The 14,699-nt window shown below is 31.4% G+C and overlaps 1 protein-coding gene across 2 annotated transcripts in view; it reads left to right on the forward strand.

Annotated features, from left to right (window-relative positions):
• LOC142320102 (uncharacterized) overlaps window positions 1–14,061 on the forward strand; it is a 179,183-nt gene extending 165,122 nt beyond the window's left edge. For both annotated transcript variants that reach the window (XM_075357779.1, XM_075357780.1), the window contains exons 3-4: window positions 10,798–10,896; window positions 13,682–14,061. In XM_075357779.1, the coding sequence (XP_075213894.1) occupies window positions 10,798–10,896; window positions 13,682–13,925 (343 nt within the window). In that variant the 3' untranslated portion in view covers window positions 13,926–14,061. The remainder of the gene's footprint in view (window positions 1–10,797; window positions 10,897–13,681) is intronic.
• Window positions 14,062–14,699: the final 638 nt, after the last annotated feature.

Consider the following 14,699-nt stretch of genomic DNA (forward strand, 5'->3'; position numbering starts at 1 on the left):
AGATGTTTCTGGGTAGTTTAAATTTACGACGCAACGTCGCATAACATATGCAATCTATGAGTATGTGGCGCACAGTCATGCGGCACTCGCATCGTGCGCATAGGGGTGCGTGTCCTTCTGTCGTCAGGTACTTGTGTGTCCTATCCGCAATCGACAGAGAACTACTTCCTCACGCCGAGTTTTTCTACATGAGGAGTCCCATGGTAACACAGAATCTTTGATCTGCCGGAGTTTATTATCTACGGTAGCCGTCCAGTCACCTTGCCGCTTTGATCTAGAGATTGTTTTACATAATTAATAAAATATTATAATTAGCAGCAACTCGGGTGGTGAAAGGAGGTTGATTACATGCGTCTTTGACAGCGGAATCTGCATGCTCATTACCTGGAATCCCTTCGTGGCTAGGGACCCAGCAAAACCTTACTTCTGTGTTGCGATTATTCAACTCGGCGATTGCGCTGTAAATTTCAATGACGATAGGATGTTTGGAATAAAAGTTTTTTAAGGCTTAGAGAGCACTACACGAGTCACTGCAATTAAGAATTTTTCTATATTTAGGGTTAATGATGTTTAGAGCCTTATTTATAGCGTATAGTTCAGCGGTAAACACACTCGTAATACCGGGTAGACCAAACATATAAGTTCTTTCATTGACAACAAATGCACAACCAACGGTATTGTTTTGTTTCGATCCATCAGTGTATACCACCGCGTCTGAGTTCATGGGTTCATCTTGGAGAGAACACGCTGAAACATTTGCTGGAAGACAGTAGGTAGTGTTGATTGTTTAATGTATGTCGTAAGGTCAAAAGTAAAATTTATAAGGTTTATTCCCCACGGAGGATATGAGCACGGCTACGTTGGAAAGAATGACGGTGTCAACATTTATATGCTGCAGCAGACGTCGGGTACGGACACCTACAGGTGCAGTACGACGTGGATGGTCCTCATATTTTCCTAAATTAAGATCTCTAAGGACTGAGTAAAAAGCCGGGTGATTTAGCTGTCCTTTGAGACGAGCAAAATATGATAACAAAAGTTGGTCTCGTCTATCCCAAAGTGATAGTTCACTACAGTCTACAAGTAAGCTTGCGACAGGACTTGACCTAAACGCGCCTGTGGCAAGCCGAAGGAAAGCATGATGTACACCATCCAGCATTCTAAGCACGGTTTGACGAGCTGAAGAGTAGGCGACACAACCAAATCTAAACGGGAACGAACAAAGGAATAGTAAAAATGTATCATACATGACCGATCGGCACCTCAATTGGTGTTACTAAGAACTCGCATCATATCTAAAAGTTTGGAACATTTTGTTTTTAATTCTTTTATATGTTTGACCCAATTAAGACGGCTATCAAAAAATAAACCTAAAAAGTTGACGTAAGGAGATATAGCAATATGCTCTCCGTTCAGAAAAACTTGCAGAATAGAACGGTTTCGCAGCCGAGAAATGACTACACATTTTGTTTTGTAGGATAAAAATGTGAAACCAGTAATCCTGGACCAAGCTTCAAGGTGAGATATAGTGTTCTGTAGTAGTCTCTCTGCTGTGGGTGTTGAACAGCTCGCAATGTAAGTAGCAAAATCGTCAACAAATAGAGAACATGAGACAGGACCCTGCATACAATTGGTAATACTGCTTATGGCTACAGAAAATAAGGTGGCACTTAATACACTACCTTCAGGCACTCCATTCTCCAAGATGATACTACCTGAGAGCGAGTCGTCCACACGAACACGAAACGTTCGGTGATTTAAGGATCCCCGGATAAAAGCAAGCATATTGCCCATGATTCTCCATTCTTTGAGGGTGTTAAGAATACCACGTCGCCGGTCCGTGTCGTACGCCTTTTTTATATCAAAGAAGATAACGACGAGGTGCTGGCGGCTTAGGAAAGCCAACCTCGTTTTGTATGACACTAAATAGTTTCCATTGACACTAAATGGTCAATGGAAGATCGTCCTTGTCGGAAACCACACTGTTCTGGAGATAGAAAGCGATGTCTCTCAAACTTACCATGTAAGTCTTACCATGACTTACCATGTAAGTCTGCGGTTTACCATTCTCTCCATTATTTTACACAAAACGCTTGTTAAAGAAATAGGCCGGTAGCTTGAGGGGTCGGTTTTGTCTTTACCAGGTTTTAGTACCGAATCACCAATACACTTTAGTACAACCGAATCACCAATGTTTAACGACAATATTCTATCTGTACTTTGTACCTTTGAAAATCGTTATTATATGATGAAATGAGAGACACCGAGCGGAAAGATTTTGCTAAAGTATTTGCTACAGCTGAAGATGATGAAAGGAGTTCTCCTTCATCAATAAGACCGAGAACGGATTGTCTCGGTGATCCGAAAATTGCATGGGCAAAAAATTACTCCCCGGCTCGTATTTAACGTTTTGTGGCATTCTGCACTGATATTTATACCACCCATATTACGGAGACGTAAGATTGATCGACTCTGTTCATCGTTGAATGTTTCGATCAGAATCGATCCGTCACGTAATTCCTGATGTTCTTCGGGGTACCACTTGCACCTGTTATAATTTTGTTTATTAAGAAAGGTGATACCTTTTGGAGGGAGCCACCTTCCTGACTATTTTGGAGAACAACGAATCTAATATTTTTAGAATTCAAGTCTAACGATTTGCGGTTCTCTTCAGTAGGACTTTTATCCTTGTCAGACAAAGCTAACCGAGGTCTCTTCACAAGACTAGATTTGGTGGTTTTTTCAGCTGGACCACCAACCATCATACTATTTATTATTGGAACTGAAATTTTGGTCCCACGAGTACCGGCGAAAAATGGAACCCTCCAGCAGCGCGCACGCGTACTGGAGCTAGAGCTAAATACAACTGGGTTCGCCCTGGTGCCCACAGGACATCGTTCGATACTCACTACATAGAGCCATTCACCCATCGGCACGATTTGTTCCCACCTTGGGTTACGGTTGCGTTTTGTAAGAGGTCGCAACACCACAGAGTGTAAATGTAAGAAAATCAGTGTAGGATGTTGTTGTGTAGTTGTGTAAGGGTATATGTTGTAATTTGTGTAGTGTTCTTGATGTAGTATATATGAATAGTGTAAAGTGATCTGCAGCTCAGTGTATAGTGGGAAGAAAAGCTGCAGCGGCTAGGCCCGTGGGGACGCCAACCCCCAAAGTCTTAAATAATAAGACTCCCCGTCGGGGTTAAATGAAGTGCAGCAAAAAATGTAAGTAATTTAATAGGCATACAAGGAAGTCATGTAGTGTCCACATCAGATTTTTTTTCTTTTCAATTTATACATTTTTTTCACAAAATTTCATTGTATCATAAATTTTGGTTAATTATGATAAAAAAAGAGATATAGATATAAATATGGGCTTCATAACATTTCAGTGACTAAGATGCAAATAGTTGCCTCAAAAAAGATAAATTCAACAAATGAGACATAAATCTGTTCTTTTAATTAAAATACACCGTTTTGTTTCAAGGGTGAAATAAGGAAAAAACTATTTCACTCTCCTGAAATCAATGAATGTAGGTTTGTGTGCTTCATAATGCACTTGGAAAAAACTTTATATCAGTGTTTTTTATATTACTTAATTTTTTATTTTATCTCTCACTTTGTAATAGCATAATTCAAAAGAAGCTTTGACGTGTGAAAATGCAATATTTCTAATGAAAGTAGCCGTTTTTAAAAATATTTAAGTTAGATTTATGTATGTTAATAAGTTTCTTTATCCATAATTTTTGTGATATAAATATTGGAATCACAACTGCGATTTAGAAAAAAATACAGTCCAGGCACTTATTCATAGTAAATCCCTGACAGCAAAACTTAACTTTAGTTATATTTTTTTAAGCAGCAGTTCTCCTACGAGTTAAATTTTTTTTTTTTTATTTCACAGTTTAGAGCTTTTTTCTGATTTTATTAGTTCATACTGTCCATGAATACCCACAGGATGGTCTAGTGGTTAACTTGTCACAAATCAGTTGTTTAACAGCTGATTTCTAAGTTGAAGATTCTAAGGTTCAAATCCTAGTAAAAGTTAAGTTCCTTTTATATAGATTTGAATACTAGGCAGTGGATACAGATGTACATTGGTAGTTGCAGTTCAAATAACCACACAACTCAGGATTGGTCAGCCTGAATCTGTACAAGACTACACCTAATTTTACATATCATCCTCATCTCATTGAGCCATGAGTAGGGGTTGCTTACTGTTCACTAATTGAACAGATTGCAACGTACACATTAGCTGTTCATGACTGTGGTCCAGAGTGTGTGTGTTGGTTCAAATAATAACAATAATACTATCTGTTATTTTAATTGTTTTACTGTTATTCACTTCTTTGTGAGTCAGCAATGAATTCTTAATGCACTGATACTACTAGATTAAGAGATGAAAAGCTATTTTGCAGTACCAAATGACTGATCTTCAAAGCAGAGTACTGTATGAACCTATTTGATTTGATAGATATATGTAAGATTTCCATTTGTTATAATTTATCACTGCTGCTGGCTTTGTAATCATTTTGCTGGTATGCTTTATTACGATCAAGAAGATATTTCCCTTTTATTTTTTAAAAGTTATTTATCAGCTGTCTTATTTTATAACAACAATATAAAATTATAATTCTTCGGTAATAATTTAGTAACTTTTGAATGAGGCAATCCACAAAGAAGATAAATACACTGTTGGAATAGTCATAATTTTCTCTATTATAATATGATGTTTTTGTCCTGAAAAGATGAGATACAATAAAGATCTTTAGCAGTTGGAAATTACTGTTACAATGAGACATCCAAATTAGTCTCATAGTCTGTCTGCACATTTATAACTTAAGACCCAGAATCGAGTTTCATATAAATCAAACATAAAATAATTATATGAGGAAAACCTTGTAACTTGCATCAGCATGTTGTTGATTTAAGAATAAATAATCAGTTTATGAAATTTTTTTTTGTTTTCTAATTTACTACATTAAACATTCTACAGGATAACTTTTTGTGTTTAACTTGGTCATTGAACAAACGTTTTGAGATTAATAAACATATTACATAAGCATCATAAACTGAACTATCAACTTTATTACTTTTATAATTTCCTTGGATATTATTTTTTTTTTTTTTGAAAAAAGACAAGAAAGAATTTTTTCCATTTTAGTTTTCCTAAAATGTACTTATAAAAAATTTGAAAACGAAAGATGGTTTTTAAATGTCAAATATGACTATTGAATTTGAAGATATTATTTTTTTATAAAATTAATCTATTTATTAATTATTATTACTATTACTCTTCTTTGTCATTTTATTTCTTTTACAGTAATTTATACATCATCAAATGGTTCACACACACAATCAGTATTAGCCACAGACTTCTGTTGAATATTTTTATGTACAAGTTTTTGAATATACTAATGCACAAATACACACATTTATATATATATACAAGAATGTACAAGAGAGAGAGAGAGAGAGAGAGAGAGAGAGAGAGAGTGAGAGAGTGAGAGAGTGAGAGAGAGAGAGAGAGAGAGAGAGAGAGAGAGAGAGAGAGTGAGAGAGTGAGAGAGAGAGAGAGAGAGAGAGAGAGAGAGAGAGTGTGTGTGTGTGTGTGTGTGTGTGTGTTAAATACTACATAAGAAATAACATCATAGGGAAGTTAATCACAAAATAAAAACTGAAAACTAAAAAAATTTGCTGCATTGGGTATAAAGGGCATTCATTATGCATTGTTAGAGAATATACTATAAATAAATTTTAAAAACAAACACATAATGGTGAAAAAAAACTCTTAAACTTGGTTTTTTTTAATACTAATTCCTTACATCTTCATATTTTATACCTTGGTAATCCTCAGAAATTTAATGATTGTTTAATGTAACAACAGCGCAAAGAATACAAACTAATTTTATTTCTGTCCGTTTTACTTCATTTTCTAAATTTATCAACTAAATTTTTTTTATCATTCTATTTTATTTTGTTTCTTCTGTACTGAATACACATGCCAGTTCTAAAATGAAAAGTTAAATATAGACAAAACATATATGTCCATTAAAGATATTTATAAAAAGGTAAGATACAATTACCTACATCTCTATATAATCAACAGAGTGGAAAAATATTTACTTTTCGTGAACACATTTTACAGAAAAAAATATGTGGGTGCATATATATATATATATATATATATATATATATATTGTTAAATTCTAACGCTTATGTAACATAATTTTCTTGAAAGTTATGTACACAAATATAAATATGATGAAAAAAAATTAAATCAGAATAAATACTAAATATTTATAGAAGGAATCGTTTGAAGAAGAGTACTGAAGAATTTCTGCTATGGCAGGAATTTTTAATTAACTTCTTTTCAATATAAAAAACGGCAAATAATATTAGATATACATCAGCATGCATGATTTGTCACTATATTAAATAGCCAATAATCATACAAAATAGAATAAGATATGTCTTTATAAACTTTGATTGAATTTACCTCTTACATTTATGTATTTAATATGTAAATATTTTATTAATACATTCATATATATAAATATAGAATTACATTTAAATCATCCTAATAAATTGCAATAATAAATTCAAAGGAATTTCCAGGAATTGTAAAATTTGTTCCACTTTAAGCACATACATGGATGTGTTTGTGTGCACATACACACTATTTTTAACCAACAGTCATTTGACTGGTTTCTGTGCTTTTCTTTGAACCTCAAAGTAATTACTACATCCTCAGTTATCAGTTTCATAAATTCCAATTTTTGTCTTTTTCTACAATTTTTACCCTCTACACATTCATCTATGACCAAATTACCTAATCTGGATACCTTAATTTTATGGCTATCAACTTAATTCATCTCTTTAAAAGATTTTATTACAAACTGCTCTTCTTTACTATTCGTTTAAATATCTCTTCATTTCTAATTCTATAATCCACAAAATTTTGAACAAACTTGTTACATAATATTTCAAGGAACTGTATTATTTTCTTTATTTTTTTCTGTTGACCATGTTTCACTACCATCAACCACTAAGTTAACAAATGATGCCAAATCAGTGATGTAAGAGGGTTAGTAAAAAATCTGCCACAAACTTATGTAGTATATCCTTAGTGCTAGCAACAGTGTGAAACTGTGCATTGTCATGGCCATACAAAAAACTATTCTCTTCATTAGTATCCCTCGCCTTTTATCCTGTATGTTCTCCTAAGTTTTGTCACAGTTTCACTGTAAATGTCTGCGGTTATTGTTAAATCCAGCTTTATAAATTTTGTCAACAATTTCCTTTAAAATCCCAAAACACCGTAGCCCCATAATTTCTTTGCTAAATTGGTAATTAGAATTTTTTGAACTTGTTTGGCAAGTGTGTATATCTACTATTTGATTGTTCTTTAGTATTGATGTAATGTCTCAGTATTGATGAATTGACTCCATGCTTCATCCCTGTAAATATACTGTCAAGAAATTCACTTCCTTTATTCTGGTATTACAAAAGAAAAGTTAATGTCGCTCCCATTCTTGTAATTTTGTGACCATCTATAAATTATTTTGCTGTACCCAATGTGTAGAGTACTTACAAAAATCAAGTTTGTTTGTAACAATTCCATAAAGAAAGGACTTTGCAATTTGAGGAAAATTTTCACCAAGTTCAGTAATTGTGAAGCGGTATTTATCACTTAATTTGTTAAATTTTTTAACAAGTTCATCATCATTTACAATGGAACGTCACCCTCTTCCTTCCTCGTCAAGCACATTAGTGCCTTACCTGAATTTCCAGCACTCACAGAACCATCATTCATTACAATATTACCATAAACTACACATAGTCAATGATAGATCTCAATTGAAGATATTCCTTCTGTTTGCACAAAACAAATGACACTAATACCTCACAACTGGTAGGAACTGCAACCATCATTTCCATATTTCATCACATACTACTAGAGTGGTACAGAAGAATATGGCAACTGACAATACATAAGATGATATTTAAGCTTAGCTAATGTGTATTGCGTATTGCATATGCGCTATATTACTGTGGAAACCTATTTATTGTAACACCCAACAGAAGATTAGGATCGGTTATCTATTCTTTATTTTATAATTAATTTTGCATTACATGATGTTGCTCTATCAAGATTTTACAATTTTTTTTCCTTGCTTCACCCAAACAAATACTGGAGAACTTCCTTTTATTATCTGTGGTGTAGCATATCTACACATTTCTGGCATGATCTGTATTAATGTGTTGTTATTCACCAATCAGAATAAAAAATAATTATTTATTTAATTAAGATAAACAAAGGGAATAAAAAAAGTGGTAAGAGTTGTTTAGGAAGAAGATTAAATAAATAAATTACTGTAAGGAAAAACTGTAAAAGAAATAAAGTCAATTAGGAATTTGTGAATTTTGGTGACTTTGAATTTTGCTGCTTCGAAAAAAGTAATATACAAAATATCTATTCAAGAAAAATGCTTTTAAAAAATAGAAGTATTACTAAGTACAAAGGATACAAAGTGGACTAATAGAGAGGTTTGTCTAACACTTAACATGGTATATATTTATCATACAGATTTAATTTACAGGTTGTCTGAAACAAGGAAGAGTACTGAGATAATTTTAAAACAAGGTTATGAAGAAGAATGAATAAAATGAAATGGACAGGCTAAATTAGAAGTGAGGAAGTATTCAGAAGGATAGAAAAGGAGCATAATTTGATAATGATAAAGAAGAGGGAAAATCTTGATCATGACCTATCCTACATGGAAATTATCATCAGTGAAGGATCATACAGGAAAATGTATAATGAAGAAGACTAAGACAAAATATTAGGATTGTTGTAGATTTTGGGAAGAGAAGAAGGTGTAAAGAAATGACGCACAATTAGGACTGAGAAGATATTCAGTTTAAACTAATAGAATACAGATTCACCAAAGATGAAGAGATTATCCCAAAAAATAGAACCTTGATATCATACATAGCCAACTTATCTCATTTTTTCCTTTCTGACAAAAATTTCTCTCTTATTTTATTTGTTTTAAGACCTCTTCATTTCTTATTCAAGTGAACCACCTAATTTTCAACATTTTTTTAAATAACATCTCAAAACTATCTTTTGTTTTTATTTCTTCCCTCTTGGCCATGTTTCTTTGTAATAAAGCCTTTACTGATGATAAAAATAAGAATTTTTATATGATACCTAAATGTATCTTTGGTACTAGTAGATTTATTTCCTACAAGAAGCTCTTTGGATAAATCTACTTTCAATCCCTACAACTTCTATCCTACATAATTTTATTGTCTAAACAATAAAACTCTATATCTCTGGTAGAATAATTTCTTTTAACTTTATATTTAATCCTAAACCTAAATGAAAATACCTCAATCCAAATAAGATAAAAAAAATCAGCTCAATAATTTACCTGGTACACTTACAATAAAAAATGTCTATCAATAAATGTAAAACTAAAGACACTACAACATAGTTATAAAATCAAAAGCCACTTATGCAACAGAAACACTCTTCCACCACAACAAACAATCAAAGACAGACAGACTCCAGAAAATTGAAAGAATTGGAAGAACCTGCGTAAATAAAAAGGGTCAGGAAGATAGGCAGTGGTGGATTGTGCCCAACAACGTTGTGTACAAAGGGATAGAACCCATCACTGATACCATGCCTACGAGGAAACTAGGATTCTTTGGATACATCATGAGAATGCAAGATTCGAGACTTCTGAAACAACTGGTATGGTACAATCTCGACTTGAAAAACAACAAGACAGGATGCAGATGTATCTAATATATAAGAGAAGATCTGAAGGAGGTTGGCCTTACGCCAGAAGACACCATAAATAAGACAAAAATCAAGAACAAAAACACTCACTCACTTGAACATGAACATTTTCAACAATAGAAAGGGCACAAAAATCAGAACGTATGAAAAAGAACTGGGAGGATGCAAAGCCCAAACAGTCCCATTGAAGAGAACTTGGATAATATTGACTGAAGTGATCGATCCTATGCAGTCATAAAAGATAATAATTTAATCCTTTATTATCTCCTTCCAGTTATATTTTATTACTTTTGATTTACTTTTTATTATATTCGTCTTTAATTCTAGTTTATTAACAAAATAAATGTTTCTTCAATCTATGAATTGAAATAATTCATTTTTTTAATGTCATCCACAAATCTTAAAATATATATTTTCTTTGCCTAACTTGTTAATACATGCAATCTTAAGCTTTTTCTTCCTGTATTGATTTGCCTATATTTAAGTGGAAAAGGAAATAGTCAGACAAAAACTGTCATACGAGCTTACACAGCACTATTCTCTTTTTTTGCCACTACCTGAATACAAATAATTCATCTTTCTTTTTATTTTAAACTTATATGCCTTGAAATTTGTAACATTTCATCTCATTAAACATTACCTAATTCTTTCTCAAGATCCATAAATTTTATACAAATAGATTCATTCTTAAAACTTAGCTTGCCTTCTAAGATGACAGCGAAGACACCATAGCTGTCCATAAGAGCTTAAATAATTTAAGTAGTCCCAAGAAAAAATAGCAATACATTTTTAATAACAAGTAACAGATATTGGACATATCAATATCAAATAATTACTCTATTTTTTTAATGTCACACATTAAAAATACGATTAAATCACAGTTGTTTTTTTTTTAAGTTTTCTTAACAGTTAAAGTAATAAACTATTAATAATTGTGAAATGTTAAGAATGCTAAGTTAATAAATTGATTCATTTGTTAAACAGGAAATTTGTATTTGCTCCAATCTGTCGAGGAGTAGCAGCTAAAAGAGCTTCAACACTTGTGTCACCACCTGATGAAAATGGCATCTATCAGGATGATAAGTTAGTATAAATAAAATCACTTCTATAAAGTATTTCTAGAATTCATTATTATTTAGAAACGCTAACTGATCTTCCAACTGTAACTGTGCACCAAAAAAAAGCATCTGGATCTCAGTCAATAAAATATGATTTAACTTGTTTTTTTATATTATCAGCCGATTTTCATTTTTCACTGTTGAAATACTTTTTATTTTCATAACTATTTAAGCTTTTGTTTATTCTTCTTTTATAGGAAAAATAAATATTTTACACACTAGGGTGTGTAACAACAATTTTAACACTTGAAACTCATATTTTCTTGGTTAAAAATCTGTTATGTTGCAGTTGTGATTACAGATAATATGTGAAGGAAATGTTCATCAGAGTTTTTCAAATATCAATGTTCTATATCACAATGCTATGTAAAATTTTATCTAAATTCTGAGAAACTTGATCAAAGACCCGCCTATGTCCAGAAGACCACGTATGTTGATAGAGAAAAAACTATATAATATTTCTTATTGCACAGCTCTAAGTCCAAAAAATTTGATCAGAAAAATGGCACAAGCAGAAATCTTAAGAAGCAGTACGTCCAGATCACCGACTAAACATTTAAAATTATACCCAGACATTGAAATTACACTGTTAAAATTATACTCACATTGAATACTGCAGGATTTTTTTGATTTATAAATGAAAACAGATAACATTCTTGACGTAACATTTTTTTTTCTGAAGAAATGTGGTTTGACTTGTCATGCCATCAACAGCCAGAACAATTGGTGTGGTCTGTGAAAAATCCTCTTAAAATTTTAACAACTATTACGGCAAAAAAATTTGAGTTTGGTGTGCTATACCCCATAAGTGGATAATCATTTAGTTTTCCAAAACACAGTAAAGTTGGAACATGTTTGCAATGAAATCATATATCTTTTAATCAGCTGATTAAATAGCTTGGAAATCGCTGAAGGAAATTTCTAACAAGATAGAGCAATGGTGCACACAATTGATGTTTTAATTATTATTACTTAGTTTTCATTTGAAACAATTTGAACTTGTTATTAGATAAATATATATAAAGAAGAACGTTTATAACAGAAGTGATAGGTAACAAACTTCAATAAATAATGTACAAAATAACTTTATTCAGAATTAAGACAGTAAAATAGAAAACATCATCAAAGTGAAGTTATCCAACTTCAACACACTCTCTACATACATATTTTCACAGTATATGATGTAATTGGCAGCTGACTGTTTTCCAAACAACATACCAGGTGTACAAGGAAGGGTATCAGGGTTTTAATTTGTTATGTCTCTTGGATGATATGTAGACTGTTGATTTAAGGCTAGAATCAAAGAGCAAAATATGACAGTATTAGTTGTTCTCATGACTGCTTGAAATCCCCATTAGCAAAGATGGCGACTCCTATACAGAAAGCCTTCTGTGCTTTGCAGTTTGCTAAATGTGAATCTGTACCTACACCATGAATCAAATCAACATGTAACAAACATGATGATTTTATAAATGGGATGTCATTATTTCTTAACAGGCACTTGAAAACCTGGAAAATCCACCCTTGTACCAAGTTTTCTGGTCAACTTCCAAATTTAATTTTAAATTTTATTTCATCTCGCTCTCAAAGAAAGATACACAAAGCTTTTAATTATACACAAATAACCTCTCTAATTTTATCATGCATCTTTTTACCTTTGCACATTATAAGAGAACTACTACATAGTCTTATCTGAAGAATAATGTTATTTACTGGACTCCTTCAAAAAGTCAGGATGACTTTTCAAGAAATAAAAAAGGACTATTTTTTGGAGCTCATGAATATGATATCATGAGTAAAAATATTTAAAAAGTTTAAATATTAAATTTTCTTTATTTACATCTAAGAATGGCAATCTTTGCTAAAAAGAGTAATCACTCTTAAAACATAACAACATCCTCCTTTATCAAATCAGACAAAAGAACTATTTTTGTGTAAATCAACAATATACTTTGGCATAAGAGAAGTCTTCATATGGTTCCAATAAAATTTTAATAAATTACTGAACCATTAAAAAAATTTTCCCATATTTGCAATCCCATAAATATTCCCATTTTTTGCATCTTGGTTCAGTTATAAAAATAAATAAATTTTATTAACGTCTTCTGAATTGTGATTTTTTTTTATACTTGCTATCTTCATGTATTCTTATCATTATTTCTTGTGCTTATATTTAAATATTTAATATGGATTTTAATCGCATATAGTTTCTGTGTACTTTCTGATGATGCTCTGATCAAGGTTTTATCATTGTTTCCCTTGATCCATAGAAGAAAATACTGGAGCAGTTCTTTTTTTATCCGCAGAATAGCATGTTTATTCATTCCTAACAATCTACGCACTGATCAGAATAAAATATTTATTTATTTAACTCTTATAAGCTTTCTAAAGTAAGGTTGTAAGTGGTAAAACTTGATTTTATGAGACACTGAGATACCAAAATTGGTATTTACAATTAAATTTTTTTAGAATCATATGTGATTATATAAAATTGATGTACTTTTCAGATTCTGCATACAAAAGAAACTGAGTCTTATTTATGTTCACGTTCCAAGTTTTTGTTTTTAAATTTGCAGACCATTGTACTTATTAAATATTACAGTGGGTAAATTATTAAAATATAAAAAAAATGTTAAACTGTTGTACTCGCACAAGAATCACAGCTATTATTATATTAATGATATACAAATATAAATTTCTTTTGTTACAGTTACACCATTTAAATTTAAAAAATTTTATTTTTGTTTCAGTAAACCTGAAATGATTGATATAGAGTATCCACTTTTCTCTGTACAAGATAATGAAAGTGGAAATGGTGTGGGCGTTATAAGCAGTAACACAAGGAATAGTAAAAATAACATTCTGTTCAGGGAATTAATGCAACGTCGCAGAAAACTTCATCATCAGAATCAATTACAGAAAGAAATGCAACATTCTCAAAAACAACAGGAACAAACAGAAGTACTTGATCCTACCATTTATGACTACAAGTAAAAATCATCTGGCTAAAAATACAATATAAACACAAACATACACACACACACACACACACACACACACACACATGTACACATAAATACAAATGTAAAAATAATTTTTGTTATATCTTTCTTCTCTTTTCAACGTAAGTCCATCGCATTATGTTTAAAAAATAAGTATAAAAGTAATGTAATGTGATTTGTGACATAACATAATAAAAAATATATATACATAAATAAATTATTTATTTACTACAATTTATGTTCAATTCTCTAACCTTAATGAACAATTAATTTTCCTTACATTAAAATTCTTTCACCTTTAATAATGAAATACGAGTCAAATTTCAATTAATATTTTCTTTATCATCATCATCATTGATAAGTTATTTAAATTTTAAAGAATTTTATATTAAAAATATATGTCATTTTAAAGTACACAAATGTTACTATGTGTATTATATGTTGTATTTTAAACACACATAAATGATCTTTCCTTGTATAAAAAATATAAGAAAAGTAAATTTAAAAAAAACTTTTTTAACAAACATACAAAAATGAAATTTAGCAAACGATTCTAGCTCATAACAACCTAATTTTCAGTACTATCACACCCTCAAGTCACCAAGGAAAGTCAACATAAAAAATTTAAACAGAAAGGTTAGGGTTATAAGAGGTTACTTTAAGAGGCATTTAAAAAACGATGTAAGAACCAGGCAATGACAAACCTAATCAAATTGGTGACTATTTATTAATTTTCACAGCTACTTTCAAAAGTGGTATATAATAT

This window comes from Lycorma delicatula, chromosome 2 (genome assembly GCF_047948215.1).
Source record: "Lycorma delicatula isolate Av1 chromosome 2, ASM4794821v1, whole genome shotgun sequence".
NCBI lineage: Eukaryota > Metazoa > Arthropoda > Insecta > Hemiptera > Fulgoridae > Lycorma > Lycorma delicatula.